The 19179-nt window shown below is 34.3% G+C and overlaps 1 protein-coding gene across 2 annotated transcripts; it reads right to left on the bottom strand.

The window, feature by feature from the left end:
- Positions 1-81: 81 nt before the first annotated feature.
- On the bottom strand, positions 82-19167 carry LOC138325917 (BLOC-2 complex member HPS6-like). 2 transcript variants are annotated; one of them, XM_069271926.1, is made up of 19 exons: positions 18972-19167; positions 18353-18490; positions 17895-17987; positions 17462-17672; positions 16473-16575; positions 15865-16027; positions 15582-15687; positions 15098-15209; positions 14636-14774; positions 13964-14056; positions 7511-7622; positions 7251-7327; positions 6785-6953; positions 5632-5774; positions 4926-5003; positions 4232-4332; positions 3466-3613; positions 1713-1771; positions 82-1462 (listed from the first exon to the last, which is right to left on the bottom strand). In XM_069271926.1, the coding sequence occupies exons 1-19, from the start codon at positions 19029-19031 to the stop codon at positions 1285-1287; spliced, it is 2283 nt and encodes a 760-aa protein (XP_069128027.1). In that variant the 5' UTR covers positions 19032-19167; the 3' UTR covers positions 82-1284. The 2 variants fall into 2 exon arrangements, with proteins under 2 accessions (XP_069128027.1, XP_069128028.1); XM_069271927.1 differs by having other exon boundaries at positions 7263-7327; positions 18972-19166.
- Positions 19168-19179: the final 12 nt, after the last annotated feature.

A 19179-nucleotide genomic window follows, 5' to 3' on the forward strand; every position in this document is an offset into this window, starting at 1 on the left:
AATAGCTTGGCCTTTATTCCATCTGTAAAAGCTAGAAACTACTTTGGGCGATGTAGTAAGTAATTACTCGAGATACAAATCAATAATTCTTCATTTTATTGTAAAAATCAATAATATTATAATAATGAAACAAGTGATGTTACGATCATAAATACAAACATTAATCATAACATCAACAATTCAAATGGACCATCGACTCCTTTGCGCTTGTTGAACACTGGACACAACCTATATAGCTAGATAGAAGTATGACACTAATCAATAAATTAGGAATTTGTTTGTTCGACCTTCATCTGAACAAACCTGGATTTCTTTATCCTTAAAGATGATACAAACATATTGCACATTAGTAAAGAATAAATTCTGGTGTTATCATACGTACTTCCGTATATTTGATTTCTTATACATTGTATAAAAGAATAATTTGATTTATTACTGTTCTGTCATATGTAACGAGACGTGAAATAACACCACGTGACTTCAATGTAAATGAAAATTCATGATATGCGACGTTATTGTCTTGTTAGGATGGTCAGATACATGTATCTGGTGTCTTTTATCGAAACAAAATACACTGATAATGATGATACTAAGAAAGCATGGTTATTGAGTCCATGTCGGTGCAAGTTTAGAATTTGCCTATATTCTCATAAGTACAAGTTATGTGATAAATAGAATCTTACACTTGTGGCTATATATTATGAAATTAAAATATTAATGGTTCTTGCCTAAAAAGTTTTCGGCATATCAATTCATTGAACTTATTTTAATAGATTTCATATTATAACCATTCAAGTAAGATCCTGTAGATCATGTATAAATGTACACCGAACTACATATATTGAAATATATCCTACAAGCATCCATATTGTCATTGAACTTAATTCTCACAAAAACATTTAACTTAATTATACAAAATGCATCCATACTACCGTCAAACTTCTCTTGAGGCAATAATTTATCAAATTCTCACACATACACGTCCTACTACTCTAGACACTGATACAAGACAATGTGAACACCTGTTTATATATTATCTACCCTGTGTACCTCCAAATATTTAGCATTTGAAATGAAGACCTTCATAAAGAAATATGCAATGAATCCATCATTTGTTCCTTCAATTAAGCCAACTGACTTTTGCTGTGATTTACTTACTCATTTCTATGCCTGTTTTATTCAAATATTTACTTTTATTGTCTGTACATGTAGTTATTTCACTATTTCACAAAGATTACCACATGGAAACTTGTTCATAGATTATTACTCTATCATCAATTCAATTCAGTCATTTGTTGCATCAAGCATCTTGTCCAATAGATGTGGCTTTATGTTTCCCAACAAATGTGGCCGTATTTGTGCAATCTGGACACTCTTAGGATCTGTAGCAAATACCTGTTTCAAACTGCCTGTATTAGGGTTATTACTGTGTAGGGGAAATGCTGACGTCACAGAATCCATACTGTGTAATGAAAAAAGTAATTGTAAAAGTAAAATGGTTAAACAATCCCAATGGAGATTTCCAAAGGTTATTTGTTTTGTCTGTAGAAATAGTTGTATTAAACTTCTTTTTCTCTTTGCTGGGTTATTAAATTACATCACTCCTAGACACAGCTAAATTTGAGAAATTCAGTTCTTTTCTCCAGAAAAGTGAAAACTATGAAACAATGGCCAATAATTAACTGTTTCATCCTAGAAAAATGAAAACTTACCTCTTACAGTTCGGCATGTTGTTGAACAAGGCATCAGCATGAATGGCAAGCATATTTTTCTGTTATACACAAAAAGAAATCATTTAAATGATATAACACACTGGCATCTGGTTTATAAATTTCTACTACATAATATAATCAGGTGATGCTAAACGGGGCTATTTGGGTTTTTTTCCCTTTGTTTTTGTTTTTTCATTTATATATTTTTTTAACAAAATTTGAATAAATGTGGCCTTAAGTTGCTAACAGTCTCAATACTGAAAATAATAAATTTCTTGAAGCACTGATAGTACTGGAAGCATTGTTTTAAGTGATAATGTTTTAGTACAAGTACACTCTTTGTTTACAAATCTGTACCGGTATATTGTTTTGCAAACGCTAATATAAAATAGCTTCATGTAATGTGCCACTAGCTGGTGACAAATACAGTGGATCCACAATGATCCGGACACCAAAAGTCTGGAAAACTCTCAATCTGGACAGAAATATCAGGGACCGGATTGACAAAGTAGATGGAATTCAGCAGACGGGGAAAATTCATAATCTGGACAGTTTGAGATGCAAGTGTCAGGATTATCAAGAGTCCTGCACTCTCACTCACCAGATATACATCAGATGTACACAGAGGTTTGGGATTTACAGTTTACAAGATGATAAAATACTAGTGTGGAGAATAAATAGGGAATTACAGAGAGAAAAAAAACTAATGTCAATGAATGACGGCACAGCAATACATGTTTGCATTAAAAATGACTAATAATGTTATTGTGACTACAGGGGTGGGAGACGGGTTGGATGAGGACAAAATCTGTGTCATACATCAGGAAATTGTACTTACCTGTGTCATACATTAGGAAATTGTACTTACCTGTGTCATACATCAGGAAATTGTACTTACCTGTGTCATACATCAGGAAATTGTACTTACCTGTGTCATACATCAGGAAATTGTACTTACCTGTGTCATACATCGAGTAATACTGGCTGGTCTAGGGCAATACACTCATGTCGCCTAAGGCTGTATTGCATGGCTACCCATGCAATAAAGCCTCGTGACGTCACGGCGTCAACAAAATCTCTATTTCCTCGGTAAAATTTTAACATTTTTTTCACAAAATTGACTGGTTTTACTATAAAAGATGCAAGCAACGGAATTTGTGTTGAAAATATCACGTAATTTTTCATGTATGGAAATTGACTTCCAGTCGTGGATTTCTTCGAATTTATTTCAAAATGGCGGGATATTATAGTTGTAAAATTGCAGTAAAACGTCGTGGTATGAAAGAAAAATACTCTTTCATAAGTGGATATGAAGGATAGGGATATTCTACCCTCGGGATCACAAAATGTTGCAAAACCCTCGGCAAGCCTCGGGTTTTACTACATTTTGTGACCCTCGGGTAGAATATCCCTATCCTTCATATCCACATATGAAAGAGTCTTATAGTACTTACTGTGTCATACATCAGGAAATATTACTTACCTGTGTCATACATCAGGAAATTGTACTCACCCGTGTCATACATCAGGAAATTGTACTTACCTGTGTCATGCATCAGGAAATTGTACTTATCTGTGTCATACATCAGGAAATTGTACTTACCTGTGTCATACATCAGGAAATATTACTTACCTGTGTCATACATCAGGAAATTGTACTTACCTGTGTTATACATCAGGAAATTGTACTTACCTGTGTCATACATCAGGAAATATTACTTACATGTGTCATACATCAAGAAATTGCACTTACCTGTGTCATACACAAAAGGATGGTATGGAATAACTTGACATGAAGAGATGGATTGTCTGCATATAAAGGGAGGAGATCGATGGCTTCCCTCCAGCATTCTTGTTCCATGTAAGTCTGAACTGCTTTTATTTCACAACCATCTTCTTCACTGTAAACAGTGAATGAAAAAAACTGTTCAAACCTATGTTTCTTTAAAAAAAATAATCAACAAAATTATCAAATAAGATCCCTCTCGCAAATAAGACATTTATTTTTACAAATTTCCAGAATTGGGGGTAGGAAAAAAAAAAGCAAATACATTGTTCAGTTTTTCTAGATGGCGACTTTGTCACCTATCTTGGATATGAGAAAAAGTTCAAAATGCGTTTTCAAGATGACAGTCATGATGGCCACCTTGGATTTCGAAATGATCCAAAAATATAACAGCACTTTGTTGGAATTCTATCAGGATACTTTGAGGCAAATTTCAGCTAAATTGTACTGGTAGAACATGAGAAGTTCACAATATATTTTCAAGCTGGCAGCTGTGGGAGCCATCCTAGATTTCAGATCAACCAGAAAAATGACAACACATGGTCAGGGATTATGTTAGGATTATTCCAGGCAAGTTTCCGCTAAATCGCAATGGTGGAACATGCTGACGTTGAATGAAGCATGATGACTATAGGTCAGATGACCTAAAAGAATCAACAAAATATTCAGATGACCTAAAAGAATCAACAAAATATTGAGTGCTAATTATTTTGGTACAAATACTCTGACTTACCTGGCCAGTAGGAGCTGTACATAGACAGTAGTAGCTTCCTTCACACACTGAGACTTGGAGAGTGTTGGTAGACACGCGATTGCCCGGTCATAGTACTGAAGCTGTAAGGTCAATGTATTGTATGTTATTGTTCTATCTGCTGTGGACGTCTACAGCATCATAACATCTATATAGACAGAGCCAAATATATTAATTAACCAGTAATATCATTATATAAATAAAAGTTTGATAAATAGATTGAATATCACATTCAACCATCACCACATAGCAATATTAGTAGTCCTTGTTTATATGCACCTCCCCCAAATACCCATCTATCATTTAATTAGTCCTTCATCCCTCCTGTTCTCTCTTTAACCATTTTGATAAATCGTCAATGTCTACAACTCCTTTCCTCCCCTCTCACCATACATTAGGTGATTCTACTCTGAGACAGTCCCTATGCAACCCTTCCCGAAAGCTCCCCCTCCTCAACCTCTCACCAGCTCCACAACAACCCCAAATCCCCATCCCTCCCCACACAACTTCTTCCCTAACCCCTGCTCATCCTCTCCCAAACATCTCTACTCCTCCCACAACCCCTCCCCACCTCTCCCCATCCCTTCTCCTCCACCAACCCTCCCCCAACCCTCCCCCATCTCCTCTCCTCCACCAAACCCTCCTACCTCCCTCCCCATTAGTTATTGCCACTCACTGCTTGTCTCCTCCTAATGAAGGCTGATACCCCCACACGCTGGTCATTGATCAGCTGGGCAATCTTCACAAAGTTTACCTGAAAAAAGTTAAAAGAATCTTAAAATAATTTACCAAAGGTTTTCACTCAGAGAAAAGATGCGACAATCATGTCCAAATGTAACTTATCTCAGAAAACTTAAAAACGTAACTTTATCTGGTTGTTCAGAAAACTTAAAGACCTGACCGCAAACTTTAAATGTATCTACATTTTTATGAAACATATAAAACATTGTTAAGTATTTAATAACCTTGAAATACAAAAAAAAGTTGTTAAAATCACCGGGCCTGCACGTTGTACATAACCACAAAGGTGATAAAATGATTTTCTGTAAGTAAACACACTATGTCAGAGCGATTGAGCAGTTCTAGCCAAAAGTTGCATTACTTTACGAGCAAGGGACAGGGTTCGGCATACAAAAGTTCGACCACAGTGTGTAATGGCGGACAGCGAGCAAGTTTGAATATTTCACACACGTGTCACCACCATAGGCGTTTCAGCATATCACAGTAACACTGACTGATGTAATTTCCATTAGAAGTTGTTTTATCTGATATATATACAAATTTTAATGTTCTCTTAGACTGAATTGTCCCTTTAAGATTAAGTAACATTTCTCAAAAATTTATTGGATAAATGTTAAAAATGTTATCAGTGAGAAACTCACCAGTCTGGATGGCTGGACAATAAATAGCAGACGACAGATGTGTTCAAACATGGGTACGGCGACCTTGGAGCTGACTGGACTCACAACGCTATCCTTGGCCAGAATACACTGCCAGCGGTGTAACTGGGCAGAACTGATGTCCTCTAAATACACAATATTAATACAAAAACGTAAGTTTGTGGTGTAACTGGGCAGAACTGATGTCCTCTAAATACACAAAAATAATACAAAAACGTAAGTTTGTGGTGTAACTGGGCAGAACTGATGTCCTCTAAATACACAATAATAATACAAAAACGTAAGTTTGTGGTGTAACTGGGCAGAACTGATGTCATCTAAATACACAATAATAATACAAAAACGTAAGTTTGTGGTGTAATTGAGCAGAACTGATGTCTCTAAATACACAAAATAATACAAAAACGTAAGTTTGTGGTGTAATGGCAGAACTGATGTCCTCTAAATACACAAAAATAATACAAAAACGTAAGTTTGTGGTGTAACTGGGCAGAACTGATGTCCTCTAAATACACAATAATAATACAAAAACGTAAGTTTGTGGTGTAACTGGGCAGAACTGATGTCCTCTAAATACACAAAAATAATACAAAAACGTAAGTTTGTGGTGTAACTGGGCAGAACTGATGTCCTCTAAATACACAAAAATAATACAAAAACGTAAGTTTGTGGTGTAACTGGGCAGAACTGATGTCATCTAAATACACAATAATAATACAAATACGTAAGTTTGTGGTGTAACTGGGCAGAACTGATGTCATCTAAATACACAATAATAATACAAATATGTAAGTTTGTGGGTGGTTTTCTTTTATATTTCTTAATATAAATTCAAAAATAATCATTAAGGATTTGAAGCAGAAATTGTGTTTATATACACAGTTATCTCCCTTCGACAGGTTTATCATAGTCATAGCTGATGAATCTTGTCTCAGAAATACCCAGGTCTAACTAGTTCTAACAATCTGCCACAACAATGTAAAAATTGTGTATGACTACAGTTTGCAAAATCTGTTCATCATAACAAGATTCTAATTTATTTTGAATTATTTTGAAAATGAGATTTTTATTATTGTACTCTTGACAAACCCCAATAACCAAATAAAGTCATTATTCCCAGGTACCCCCAGCCTACCTGTATCAAAGTCCAGTTGCTCCATGAGGACACTGAGAACCTCATGGGGGAACTTGTCGGCCAGGAGTAGGAGCCACGCCTGTCTGCCGGACATAGACATACTGGTCTCTGGACTTAGGACTCGTAGAACCTCCTCCTCGATGTCACCAGGACATACGCTCGGTAACACCTGGTGTCAGAAGTGGTCAGACATTTAAGCTATCAAGATTTGAAAGGTTAATCTCAATTAACATAATCAGTATGAAGATAAAAATTATATCTTAAATGTATATTAAAGATAAGTAGAAGGTCAAGGTCATTCATTAAACAAATATGGTTGTGCTTCCTTCCAACAGAAATCCGTATGGCCCAATAACATTACCCTTTGTTATTTAGAAGAAAAAACAAATACCGACATACAGCATGACACATACAATGTACTTAACAAAAGTTTTCCACGATTAATTTATTCAACAAACTTTGATACATTTATATATACCAATGTTCCATTAAGGATCTCTTGTTGAAACTTCTCCAAACTCCAATACTCCTTCAAATATGGATCTAAAACAGACACATGCACAATGATGGTTAATCTTCAGTGGTATTGGAGAAGATAATGAAACAGATTATTTATAGATGACACATGCTACAATGGTGATTAATGGTGATAAGAAAAGGTTAAGACCAATGATTATAACATTGTGAAGCCAAGAAAACAACCATGTTACAAAGTTTATCTCTTACTCAGAGTCTCAGCTAATTTAGTATTAGGAGGGTGGCTACTCTCTGTTTCCCAAGCCTTGCCAAGTTTGGTAATGCTGTCATACACAGGTAAGCTACTGTTATTGGTCTTCAACTGTAACATACACACAATACACAGGTAAGCTATTGTTATTGGTCTTCAACTATAACATAAACACAATACACAGGTAAGGTACTGTTATTGGTCTTCAACTGTAACATAAACACAATACACAGGTAAGCTATTGTTATTGGTCTTCAACTATAACATAAACACAATACACAGGTAAGCTACTGTTATTGGTCTTCAACTGTAACATACACACAATACACAGGTAAGCTACTGTTATTGGTCTTCAACTGTAACATAAACACAATACACAGGTAAGCTACTGTTATTGGTCTTCAACTATAACATAAACACAATATAAACACAATACAGAGGTAAGCTACTGTTATTGGTCTTCAACTGTAACATACACACAATACACAGGTAAGCTACTGTTATTGGTCTTCAACGGTAACATAAACACAATACACAGGTAAGCTACTGTTATTGGTCTTCAACTGTAACATAAACACAATACACAGGTAAGGTACTGTTATTGGTCTTCAACTGTAACATAAACACAATACACAGGTAAGGTACTGTTATTGGTCTTCAACTGTAACATACACACAATACACAGGTAAGCTACTGTTATTGGTCTTCAACTGTAACATAAACACAATACACAGGTAAGGTACTGTTATTGGTCTTCAACTGTAACATAAACACAATACACAGGTAAGCTATTGTTATTGGTCTTCAACTATAACATAAACACAATACACAGGTAAGCTACTGTTATTGGTCTTCAACTGTAACATACACACAATACACAGGTAAGCTACTGTTATTGGTCTTCAACTATAACATAAACACAATACACAGGTAAGGTACTGTTATTGGTCTTCAACTGTAACATACACACAATACACAGGTAAGCTATTGTTATTGGTCTTCAACTGTAACATAAACACAATACACAGGTAAGCTACTGTTATTGGTCTTCAACTATAACATAAACACAATACACAGGTAAGCTACTGTTATTGGTCTTCAACTGTAACATAAACACAATACACAGGTAAGCTACTGTTATTGGTCTTCAACTATAACATAAACACAATACACAGGTAAGCTATTGTTATTGGTCTTCAACTATAACATAAACACAATACACAGGTAAGCTACTGTTATTGGTCTTCAACTGTAACATACACACAATACACAGGTAAGCTACTGTTATTGGTCTTCAACTATAACATAAACACAATACACAGGTAAGGTACTGTTATTGGTCTTCAACTGTAACATAAACACAATACACAGGTAAGCTACTGTTATTGGTCTTCAACTATAACATAAACACAATACACAGGTAAGCTACTGTTATTGGTCTTCAACTGTAACATAAACACAATACACAGGTAAGCTACTGTTATTGGTCTTCAACTATAACATAAACACAATATAACATTAAACAATACACAGGTAAGGTACTGTTATTGGTCTTCAACTGTAACATAAACACAATACACAGGTAAGCTATTGTTATTGGTCTTCAACTATAACATAAACACAATACACAGGTAAGCTATTGTTATTGGTCTTCAACTGTAAACATACACACAATACACAGGTAAGGTACTGTTATTGGTCTTCAACTGTAACATAAACACAATACACAGGTAAGGCTACTGTTATTGGTCTTCAACTATAACATAAACACAATATAAACACAATACACAGGTAAGCTACTGTTATTGGTCTTCAACTGTAACATACACACAATACACAGGTAAGGTACTGTTATTGGTCTTCAACTGTAACATAAACACAATACACAGGTAAGTACTGTTATTGGTCTTCAACTATAACATAAACACAATACACAGGTAAGCTACTGTTATTGGTCTTCAACTGTAACATAAACACAATACACAGGTAAGCTACTGTTATTGGTCTTCAACTATAACATAAACACAATACACAGGTAAGCTACTGTTATTGGTCTTCAACTATAACATAAACACAATACACAGGTAAGGTACTGTTATTGGTCTTCAACTGTAACATAAACACAATACACAGGTAAGGTACTGTTATTGGTCTTCAACTATAACATAAACACAATACACAGGTAAGGTACTGTTATTGGTCTTCAACTGTAACATAAACACAATACACAGGTAAGGTACTGTTATTGGTCTTCAACTATAACATAAACACAATACACAGGTAAGGTACTGTTATTGGTCTTCAACTGTAACATAAACACAATACACAGGTAAGCTACTGTTATTGGTCTTCAACTATAACATAAACACAATACACAGGTAAGCTATTGTTATTGGTCTTCAACTGTAACATAAACACAATACACAGGTAAGCTACTGTTATTGGTCTTCAACTGTAACATAAACACAAATACACAGGTAAGCTACTGTTATTGGTCTTCAACTGTAACATAAACACAATACACAGGTAAGGTACTGTTATTGGTCTTCAACTGTAACATAAACACAATACACAGGTAAGTACTGTTATTGGTCTTCAACTGTAACATAAACACAATACACAGGTAAGGTACTGTTATTGGTCTTCAACTGTAACATAAACACAATACACAGGTAAGCTACTGTTATTGGTCTTCAACTATAACATAAACACAATACACAGGTAAGGTACTGTTATTGGTCTTCAACTATAACATAAACACAATACACAGGTAAGCTACTGTTATTGGTCTTCAACTGTAACATAAACACAATACACAGGTAAGCTACTGTTATTGGTCTTCAACTATAACATAAACACAATACACAGGTAAGGTACTGTTATTGGTCTTCAACTGTAACATAAACACAATACACAGGTAAGGTACTGTTATTGGTCTTCAACTGTAACATAAACACAATACACAGGTAAGGTACTGTTATTGGTCTTCAACTGTAACATAAACACAATACACAGGTAAGGTACTGTTATTGGTCTTCAACTGTAACATAAACACAATACACAGGTAAGCTACTGTTATTGGTCTTCAACTGTAACATAAACACAATACACAGGTAAGGTACTGTTATTGGTCTTCAACTGTAACATAAACACAATACACAGGTAAGGTACTGTTATTGGTCTTCAACTATAACATAAACACAATACACAGGTAAGGTACTGTTATTGGTCTTCAACTGTAACATAAACACAATACACAGGTAAGCTACTGTTATTGGTCTTCAACTGTAACATAAACACAATACACAGGTAAGGTACTGTTATTGGTCTTCAACTGTAACATAAACACAATACACAGGTAAGCTACTGTTATTGGTCTTCAACTGTAACATAAACACAATACACAGGTAAGCTACTGTTATTGGTCTTCAACTGTAACATAAACACAATACACAGGTAAGCTACTGTTATTGGTCTTCAACTATACATAAACACAATACACAGGTAAGGTACTGTTATTGGTCTTCAACTGTAACATAAACACAATACACAGGTAAGTACTGTTATTGGTCTTCAACTGTAACATAAACACAATCCAGTAACATGTATGGTAAGAACATAACACATACAGTATGTTATTGGTCTTCAACTATAACATAAACACAATACACAGGTAAGGTACTGTTATTGGTCTTCAACTGTAACATAAACACAATACACAGGTAAGCTACTGTTATTGGTCTTCAACTGTAACATAAACACAATACACAGGTAAGCTACTGTTATTGGTCTTCAACTGTAACATAAACACAATACACAGGTAAGCTACTGTTATTGGTCTTCAACTATAACATAAACACAATACACAGGTAAGGTACTGTTATTGGTCTTCAACTGTAACATAAACACAATACACAGGTAAGCTACTGTTATTGGTCTTCAACTATAACATAAACACAATACACAGGTAAGGTACTGTTATTGGTCTTCAACTGTAACATAACACAATACACAGGTAAGGTACTGTTATTGGTCTTCAACTATAACATAAACACAATACACAGGTAAGGTACTGTTATTGGTCTTCAACTGTAACATAAACACAATACACAGGTAAGGTACTGTTATTGGTCTTCAACTATAACATAAACACAATACACAGGTAAGCTACTGTTATTGGTCTTCAACTGTAACATAAACACAATACACAGGTAAGGTACTGTTATTGGTCTTCAACTATAACATAAACACAATACACAGGTAAGGTACTGTTATTGGTCTTCAACTGTAACATACACACAATACACAGGTAAGGTACTGTTATTGGTCTTCAACTGTAACATACACACAATACACAGGTAAGGTACTGTTATTGGTCTTCAACTTAACATAAACACAATACACAGGTAAGGTACTGTTATTGGTCTTCAACTGTAACATAAACACAATACACAGGTAAGGTACTGTTATTGGTCTTCAACTGTAACATAAACACAATACACAGGTAAGGTACTGTTATTGGTCTTCAACTGTAACATAAACACAATACACAGGTAAGGTACTGTTATTGGTCTTCAACTGTAACATAAACACAATACACAGGTAAGGTACTGTTATTGGTCTTCAACTGTAACATACACACAATACACAGGTAAGGTACTGTTATTGGTCTTCAACTGTAACATACACACAATACACAGGTAAGGTACTGTTATTGGTCTTCAACTGTAACATAAACACAATACACAGGTAAGGTACTGTTATTGGTCTTCAACTGTAACATAAACACAATACACAGGTAAGGTACTGTTATTGGTCTTCAACTATAACATAAACACAATACACAGGTAAGGTACTGTTATTGGTCTTCAACTATAACATAAACACAATACACAGGTAAGGTACTGTTATTGGTCTTCAACTGTAACATAAACACAATACACAGGTAAGGTACTGTTATTGGTCTTCAACTGTAACATACACACAATACACAGGTAAGGTACTGTTATTGGTCTTCAACTGTAACATAAACACAATACACAGGTAAGCTACTGTTATTGGTCTTCAACTGTAACATACACACAATACACAGGTAAGGTACTGTTATTGGTCTTCAACTGTAACATAAACACAATACACAGGTAAGCTACTGTTATTGGTCTTCAACTGTAACATAAACACAATACACAGGTAAGGTACTGTTATTGGTCTTCAACTGTAACATAAACACAATACACAGGTAAGGTACTGTTATTGGTCTTCAACTGTAACATAAACACAATACACAGGTAAGTACTGTTATTGGTCTTCAACTGTAACATAAACACAATACACAGGTAAGTACTGTTATTGGTCTTCAACTGTAACATAAACACAATACACAGGTAAGGTACTGTTATTGGTCTTCAACTGTAACATACACACAATACACAGGTAAGGTACTGTTATTGGTCTTCAACTGTAACATAAACACAATACACAGGTAAGGTACTGTTATTGGTCTTCAACTGTAACATACACATACACAGGTAAGTACTGTTATTGTCTTCAATGTAACATAACACAATACACAGGTAAGGTACTGTTATTGGTCTTCAACTGTAACATAAACACAATACACAGGTAAGGTACTGTTATTGGTCTTCAACTATAACATACACAATACACAGGTAAGGTACTGTTATTGGTCTTCAACTGTAACATACACACAATACACAGGTAAGGTACTGTTATTGGTCTTCAACTGTAACATAAACACAATACACAGGTAAGGTACTGTTATTGGTCTTCAACTATAACATAAACACAATACACAGGTAAGGTACTGTTATTGGTCTTCAACTATAACATAAACACAATACACAGGTAAGCTATTGTTATTGGTCTTCAACTGTAACATAAACACAATACACAGGTAAGGTACTGTTATTGGTCTTCAACTGTAACATAAACACAATACACAGGTAAGGTACTGTTATTGGTCTTCAACTATAACATAAACACAATACACAGGTAAGCTACTGTTATTGGTCTTCAACTGTAACATACACAGGTAAGGTACTGTTATTGGTCTTCAACTATAACATAAACACAATACACAGGTAAGGTACTGTTATTGGTCTTCAACTATAACATAAACACAATACACAGGTAAGGTACTGTTATTGGTCTTCAACTATAACATAAACACAATACACAGGTAAGGTACAGTTATTGGTCTTCAACTATAACATAAACACAATACACAGGTAAGGTACTGTTATTGGTCTTCAACTATAACATAAACACATAAAAACATAACATTAAAGAATGAATTTCAAATTTCAACATTTTATAAGGAAAATCATCAAGAAAATTCCTTAATCTAGTGTTATCAATTAACTTATTATGTTGAATATCAGGACATCTAAAACCTGTTTTAATAATGAAGTTTGTAACACTATTCTACCTACCGACTCGAGATAACCCAGTTCCACTGCCTGTGTCTGAAAATGGCTGCTATTTAACATATCCTTTATTTTTACTTCTTTATCTTCTTTGGTCCTCTGAATAAGTTAAATAAATTGGTATTGATATCCATTCACCATAACAACTGTAAGTAAACTGATATTTAACTTGCTGCATTATTTGATTTACAAAAGCTCAATAAACACTAAAATCATAGGCTTAATTCATGTACATACATGGGGCCTCCTTCAACAAGCATACTTCATAAGTCTCATCAATCACAATTGTATTGTTATGAGCAATCTGACCGTTACAAAATATGTGTATATTGGTCTGATCACCATAGCAACCAAATTCATTTCAAAACCTTGCAGTTTTCATGTAACACTTCTCCCCTGCTATCACCCAGTTGCAGAGAATAGTAAGTCTCATTTCAAGAAAAATTTCTTGTTTGAAACAAGATGGATGTTGAGGTTTAACACCTACACATTATACTTAATTAACATTCTTAGATATTTCCATTGAAATTGATTGATAAATGTAAGAGTAGTTTTCTGGACAAATATCTACCGGGTGTGTACATATAGAAACATATCTTGTAGCAACCAAACATTCTGTAGAAAATCCCAGCAAACACATCAACACATTTATATGATTTCTATAACCATTACACTCACCTGGATGATATAAATATTGCTTGTAGTGAAGAATGACATCCACATTACTCCTGTACTTAACTGACAAACGTCGACAATATCAGATTTATCAGGACTGGACAGGCTGTCCACCAAGTGTCCGGTGTCATGGTCAAAGAGCCTGTAGTAACAAATGACCATCATCAAGTCAAAACAAACCAGGGCCGAGGGATTATTTTGTTTTACATGCCAGGTTTGAGAAGTGAAGAAAAACTAGAGTACCCTGAGGAAAACTATCAAACTACAGTCAGTAACTGGCATTTTTAAAACTATCCTACATTGAAATTGAACTCACCACCCAGAGGGCTAGTGGTAATGTGGTGGAACACCTTACAATAAATAACCATTCGGCCATCATGACACGTACCATGGTCACAAAATTGAAAAACATTCTATGATTCTCAAAAATTTACTCCAAACAATAAACCATCAAGCTATACTTACATTATATGTGATCTAAACACGGCTGCCAGAAAACCACCGAACTTGATCCAATTCGTCGCCCTTTCTGTTTCTTTGACATCTTTGAGCTTTTGGAAGCTTTTAAGTTGACATTCTTCAAATTTTCAGGGAAGAAAAAAAGAAACATACAGAAACACTTATACAAATAATGTCAACGTGAACAAAATATCTATCAATTGTTAAAAAATATATAAGTCCTGGGGCTTAAAAATCGTAAGTGAATGGAACCTCTAGAGTATCGAGGCTGGCGAGTTTCAAGTTGGTAAGGTTATATAGCAAAGAAAAAACGAAAAACGTAAATATAAATGTATAAATTCAGAAGTGTTTCAATGGGTATCTTAATGAAAACTCAGAAGTTGATAGAAATTAACTTCAATGTTTTGGAGAAGAATAGGTTTAGGCACCCAACTTCATTTTAAGAATGCTACACTGAGACAAAAATGGATTTCATAAATATAAAACTTACTTTTGGAGTCTGAAATAGTTCTGATATTTGTGAGATCTTCTATAACAGAAACCTCCATTGTCTGGGGGTCATACGTAACATTTGTCATTCTGTGTTCAGGTTTCAGCTACAAAACAAATTAAGGTTTGTATTTGTGTAGTACAGCACTATAAATTGGGCAATGTGTACTCAATCATGAGAAGACAAACATGTTAATTTCAGCAAGTGGTTCAACATTCACGCAAGTGATTTTTCATTTATCATTGATAAATTCTTTTTATTGAAAATAATTCAGAACATATACCTGTACTGTGTAGCCAATCACTTTGAAAGCTAGACTCCTAAAGTCTATTGGTTGTCGTGTTCCTAATTCTGGAAGCTCCACCTGGTGGGGACCTACATTTATCATAACTTTGTTTGCTACTGGTAGCCATGATATCACCATGGAAACTAGAGGAGGTTTTAACCTGAAATAAAAATACTTTTTAATTTCAAAGTCAGACATAAAACACAGTAAGAATACATAAGTTCCAGAGCTGTTTCTGCTGTGAAAGCTGACACATGGTTGCATGGATGGGATGGATGGATGAATGGATGGATGAATGGATGGATGAGTTATCACAGCATAAGCTTAGTTGCTCTTTAGATCAGGTAAACTCAAATTTTAATTAAAAAGCCCTTGCTTTAAATATCAATTTTACTGCATGAAATAATAAGCAAAGTCAGTGAGTCATTTTAGATATAAGTAGCGTTGCTTGTCCAAGTTTCTGTATTTGACAATTTCTAGGCTCCATGGCCATTGATTTTTGCGACACATTTACCAATGGATACAACTGGTTCATGCATATCAATTTAGATATTAAAGAATTTCAGTCAATATTTTTTTTACAAAAACAGTATTAGAATACTTACTTAATGACGATGGCGACCCCGAATGGCACAGGATAAAGAGAAGCAGACGGACAGTTGTGTAGGATCAACTGGGTAACAGTGTGGTCTCGGAGTTTTTCTTCATCTGCCCAACAAACAAACTATATATATACACAGGGGAATTGGAAACACTTTTTCATAAACACATAAAAAGGCATCATTTCAAACAAATGGCATATATTTCATATTACACAGACATTTCTAACATGACATGGTTAACTCAAAGTAAAATTTACAGCTTCAACAAAATTTATGTGTAAATATCATTTGTTATATGTTTTGAATATTATTCGTTTGTTCACCAATGTTTATATGTAGTTTATATCTCATCAATGTTTATATGTAGTTTATATCTCATCAATGTTTATATGTAGTTTATATCACCCCTCACCCATTTTTATGTGTCGTTTATATCTCACCCATTTTTATATCTCATCAATGTTTATGTGTCGTTTATATTTCACCAATGTTTATATGTTGTTTATATCTCATCAATGTTTATATGTTATTTATATCTCACCCATTTTTATGTGTCGTTTATATTTCACCAATGTTTATATGTTGTTTATATCTCATCAATGTTTATATGTTATTTATATCTCATCAATGTTTATGTGTCGTTTATATTTCACCAATGTTTATATGTTGTTTATATCTCATCAATGTTTATATGTTATTTATATCTCATCAATGTTTATGTGTCGTTTATATTTCACCAATGTTTATATGTTGTTTATATCTCATCAATGTTTATATGTTATTTATATTTCACCAATGTTTATGTGTCGTTTATATTTCACCAATGTTTATATGTTGTTTATATCTCATCAATGTTTATATGTTGTTTATATCTCATCAATGTTTATATGTTATTTATATCTCATCAATGTTTATGTGTTGTTTATATCTCATCAATGTTTATGTGTCGTTTATATTTCACCAATGTTTATATGTAGTTTATATTATCTCACCTATGTTTATATGTCGTTTATATATTGAGTAGTTAGCAACATCTGTTATATCAGGCCTTCGCTCACACCAGTAAAGTGTTTCCTGTGAAGAGTGCAGACATATGCTGGTGACCTCTGATCTATTGACACTGCAGAGGTCAAACCTCTTGACCAACATCCATGTCAGGTCACTCCGGAACTTCCAGCATTGGATATGGCCATTCCTAAGAACCTGTCAAGTGAAAGTTCAAAGTCATTTCTCTGAGCTTTACAAATTAAAATTTGATCTTTTTCTAAAAACAAAAATTCAAAGTCATTACTCTCAACAAGTAAAAATTCCAATTTTAAAGTTTAACCATCATAATATAATTTCATCAGCTAAGTTGTTAGAAGACATATACAGGGTTTCATCCTAGCTGTCCAAATTCAACCAGAATTATTCAGAGATACTTACTACATGGACAATACTGTAGTTTGTTGAGGATACAAGAACATCTAACACAGGATGATCAAGGTCAATTAAGTCCAGACAGCCTCGCTTCTCCTCCTACACAAGTGGTATGTATCCAGGTAATAGAAAAATAATCTTCTCATCAAAATGAATGAAGAAAGGTTCAGTTTTCATTACTGGTTCAACATTCATGTCCAAGCGGAGTCCATTTTAATAAACCAAATGTCGCTGGAAATCACACAGCATGTAGATAACCAGTTACCTTAGATTTATCATATGCACATGCATGTACATGTATTTACACATTGATAAAGACTCACTGTTAGATACAATATTCTTTGAGGTCTGAAAAATTCTAATAATATTACAATCCTTGAGAAAATAATAACTTGGTTACAGTTGAAAATTTTATTTCCTAAATTCTTTCATAAAAATTAGTTTGTTAACTGTATATGACTTACATGTGTTTTGTTGGTAGGCTTGGTATCAAATGTATACATATGGCTTCCTCCATTGAAGGTTATGAAGACATGACCTGGGGACAGCCATACTCTCTCTACAGGGCCAGACTTGGCATCACACACTAGGTCCTCGTACAGCTGTAAAAAAGAAAACAAAGTTATCTATCCTACAAATAAGATTTAATACCCAGCTAGTAGTTGTAAGTTCTGTTCTGTAGTGCTGCTACATGGAGAAATAAATTTGAGTATCAATCTAGGAGACTTATCCACATTTGAGAATTTAGGTCGATAGACACCTGATTGAATGGTTTCAAAACTTTAACAAGTCAGTACAGCTTCCCCTTAATAGTGAACACAATAATTGTTTCACCATTTTCTTTTTATGTGATTGCAATTGCCTAATTTCGTTCAATTAATAGATCTAAATATAAATTCTCATGTCCTTGACATTTATCTCGAAAATATAACAAGTAACATTGCAAATGTCTGTCAACATAAATGAAAAAGTCTTTGATATGCTATCATGAATTGAACCTCTTATAAAATTACATATCCAGTCACCGACAGACTCGACCTTACTTTGTTACTTTCGATTTGACCGATCCATAACGTTACGTACCTGCCATCGACATATTGGAAGATTAGTCGACAGTGGCCGCGAAGAAAACTTATAACTCATCAAATTCGTTGTTTGTTAATTTCTTTAAGACATCTGTCTGTTTCTCTTTGGTGAATCATACCCTGATTTGATCTCATCGGTTGTATCAGTTTGTAATTTCTTTTCCGCCTCCGTGCAGGAAATAAGTTTAGAATAGTCTCCCTTCCAT

This window comes from Argopecten irradians, chromosome 6, assembly GCF_041381155.1.
Source record: "Argopecten irradians isolate NY chromosome 6, Ai_NY, whole genome shotgun sequence".
Classification (NCBI taxonomy): domain Eukaryota; kingdom Metazoa; phylum Mollusca; class Bivalvia; order Pectinida; family Pectinidae; genus Argopecten; species Argopecten irradians.

Excerpts from the sequence above, each read along its gene's own strand:
- LOC138325917 (XM_069271926.1), bottom strand. The coding sequence starts at position 19,031 with ATGAGTTATAAGTTTTCTTCGCGGCCACTGTCGACTAATCTTCCAATA. Across the intron at positions 14,775-15,097 it reads GTGTTTAGATCACATATAAT|GCTCTTTGACCATGACACCG; the intron begins GTAAGTATAGCT and ends TTGTTACTACAG. Across the intron at positions 3,614-4,231 it reads GTACAGCTCCTACTGGCCAG|TGAAGAAGATGGTTGTGAAA; the intron begins GTAAGTCAGAGT and ends CACTGTTTACAG.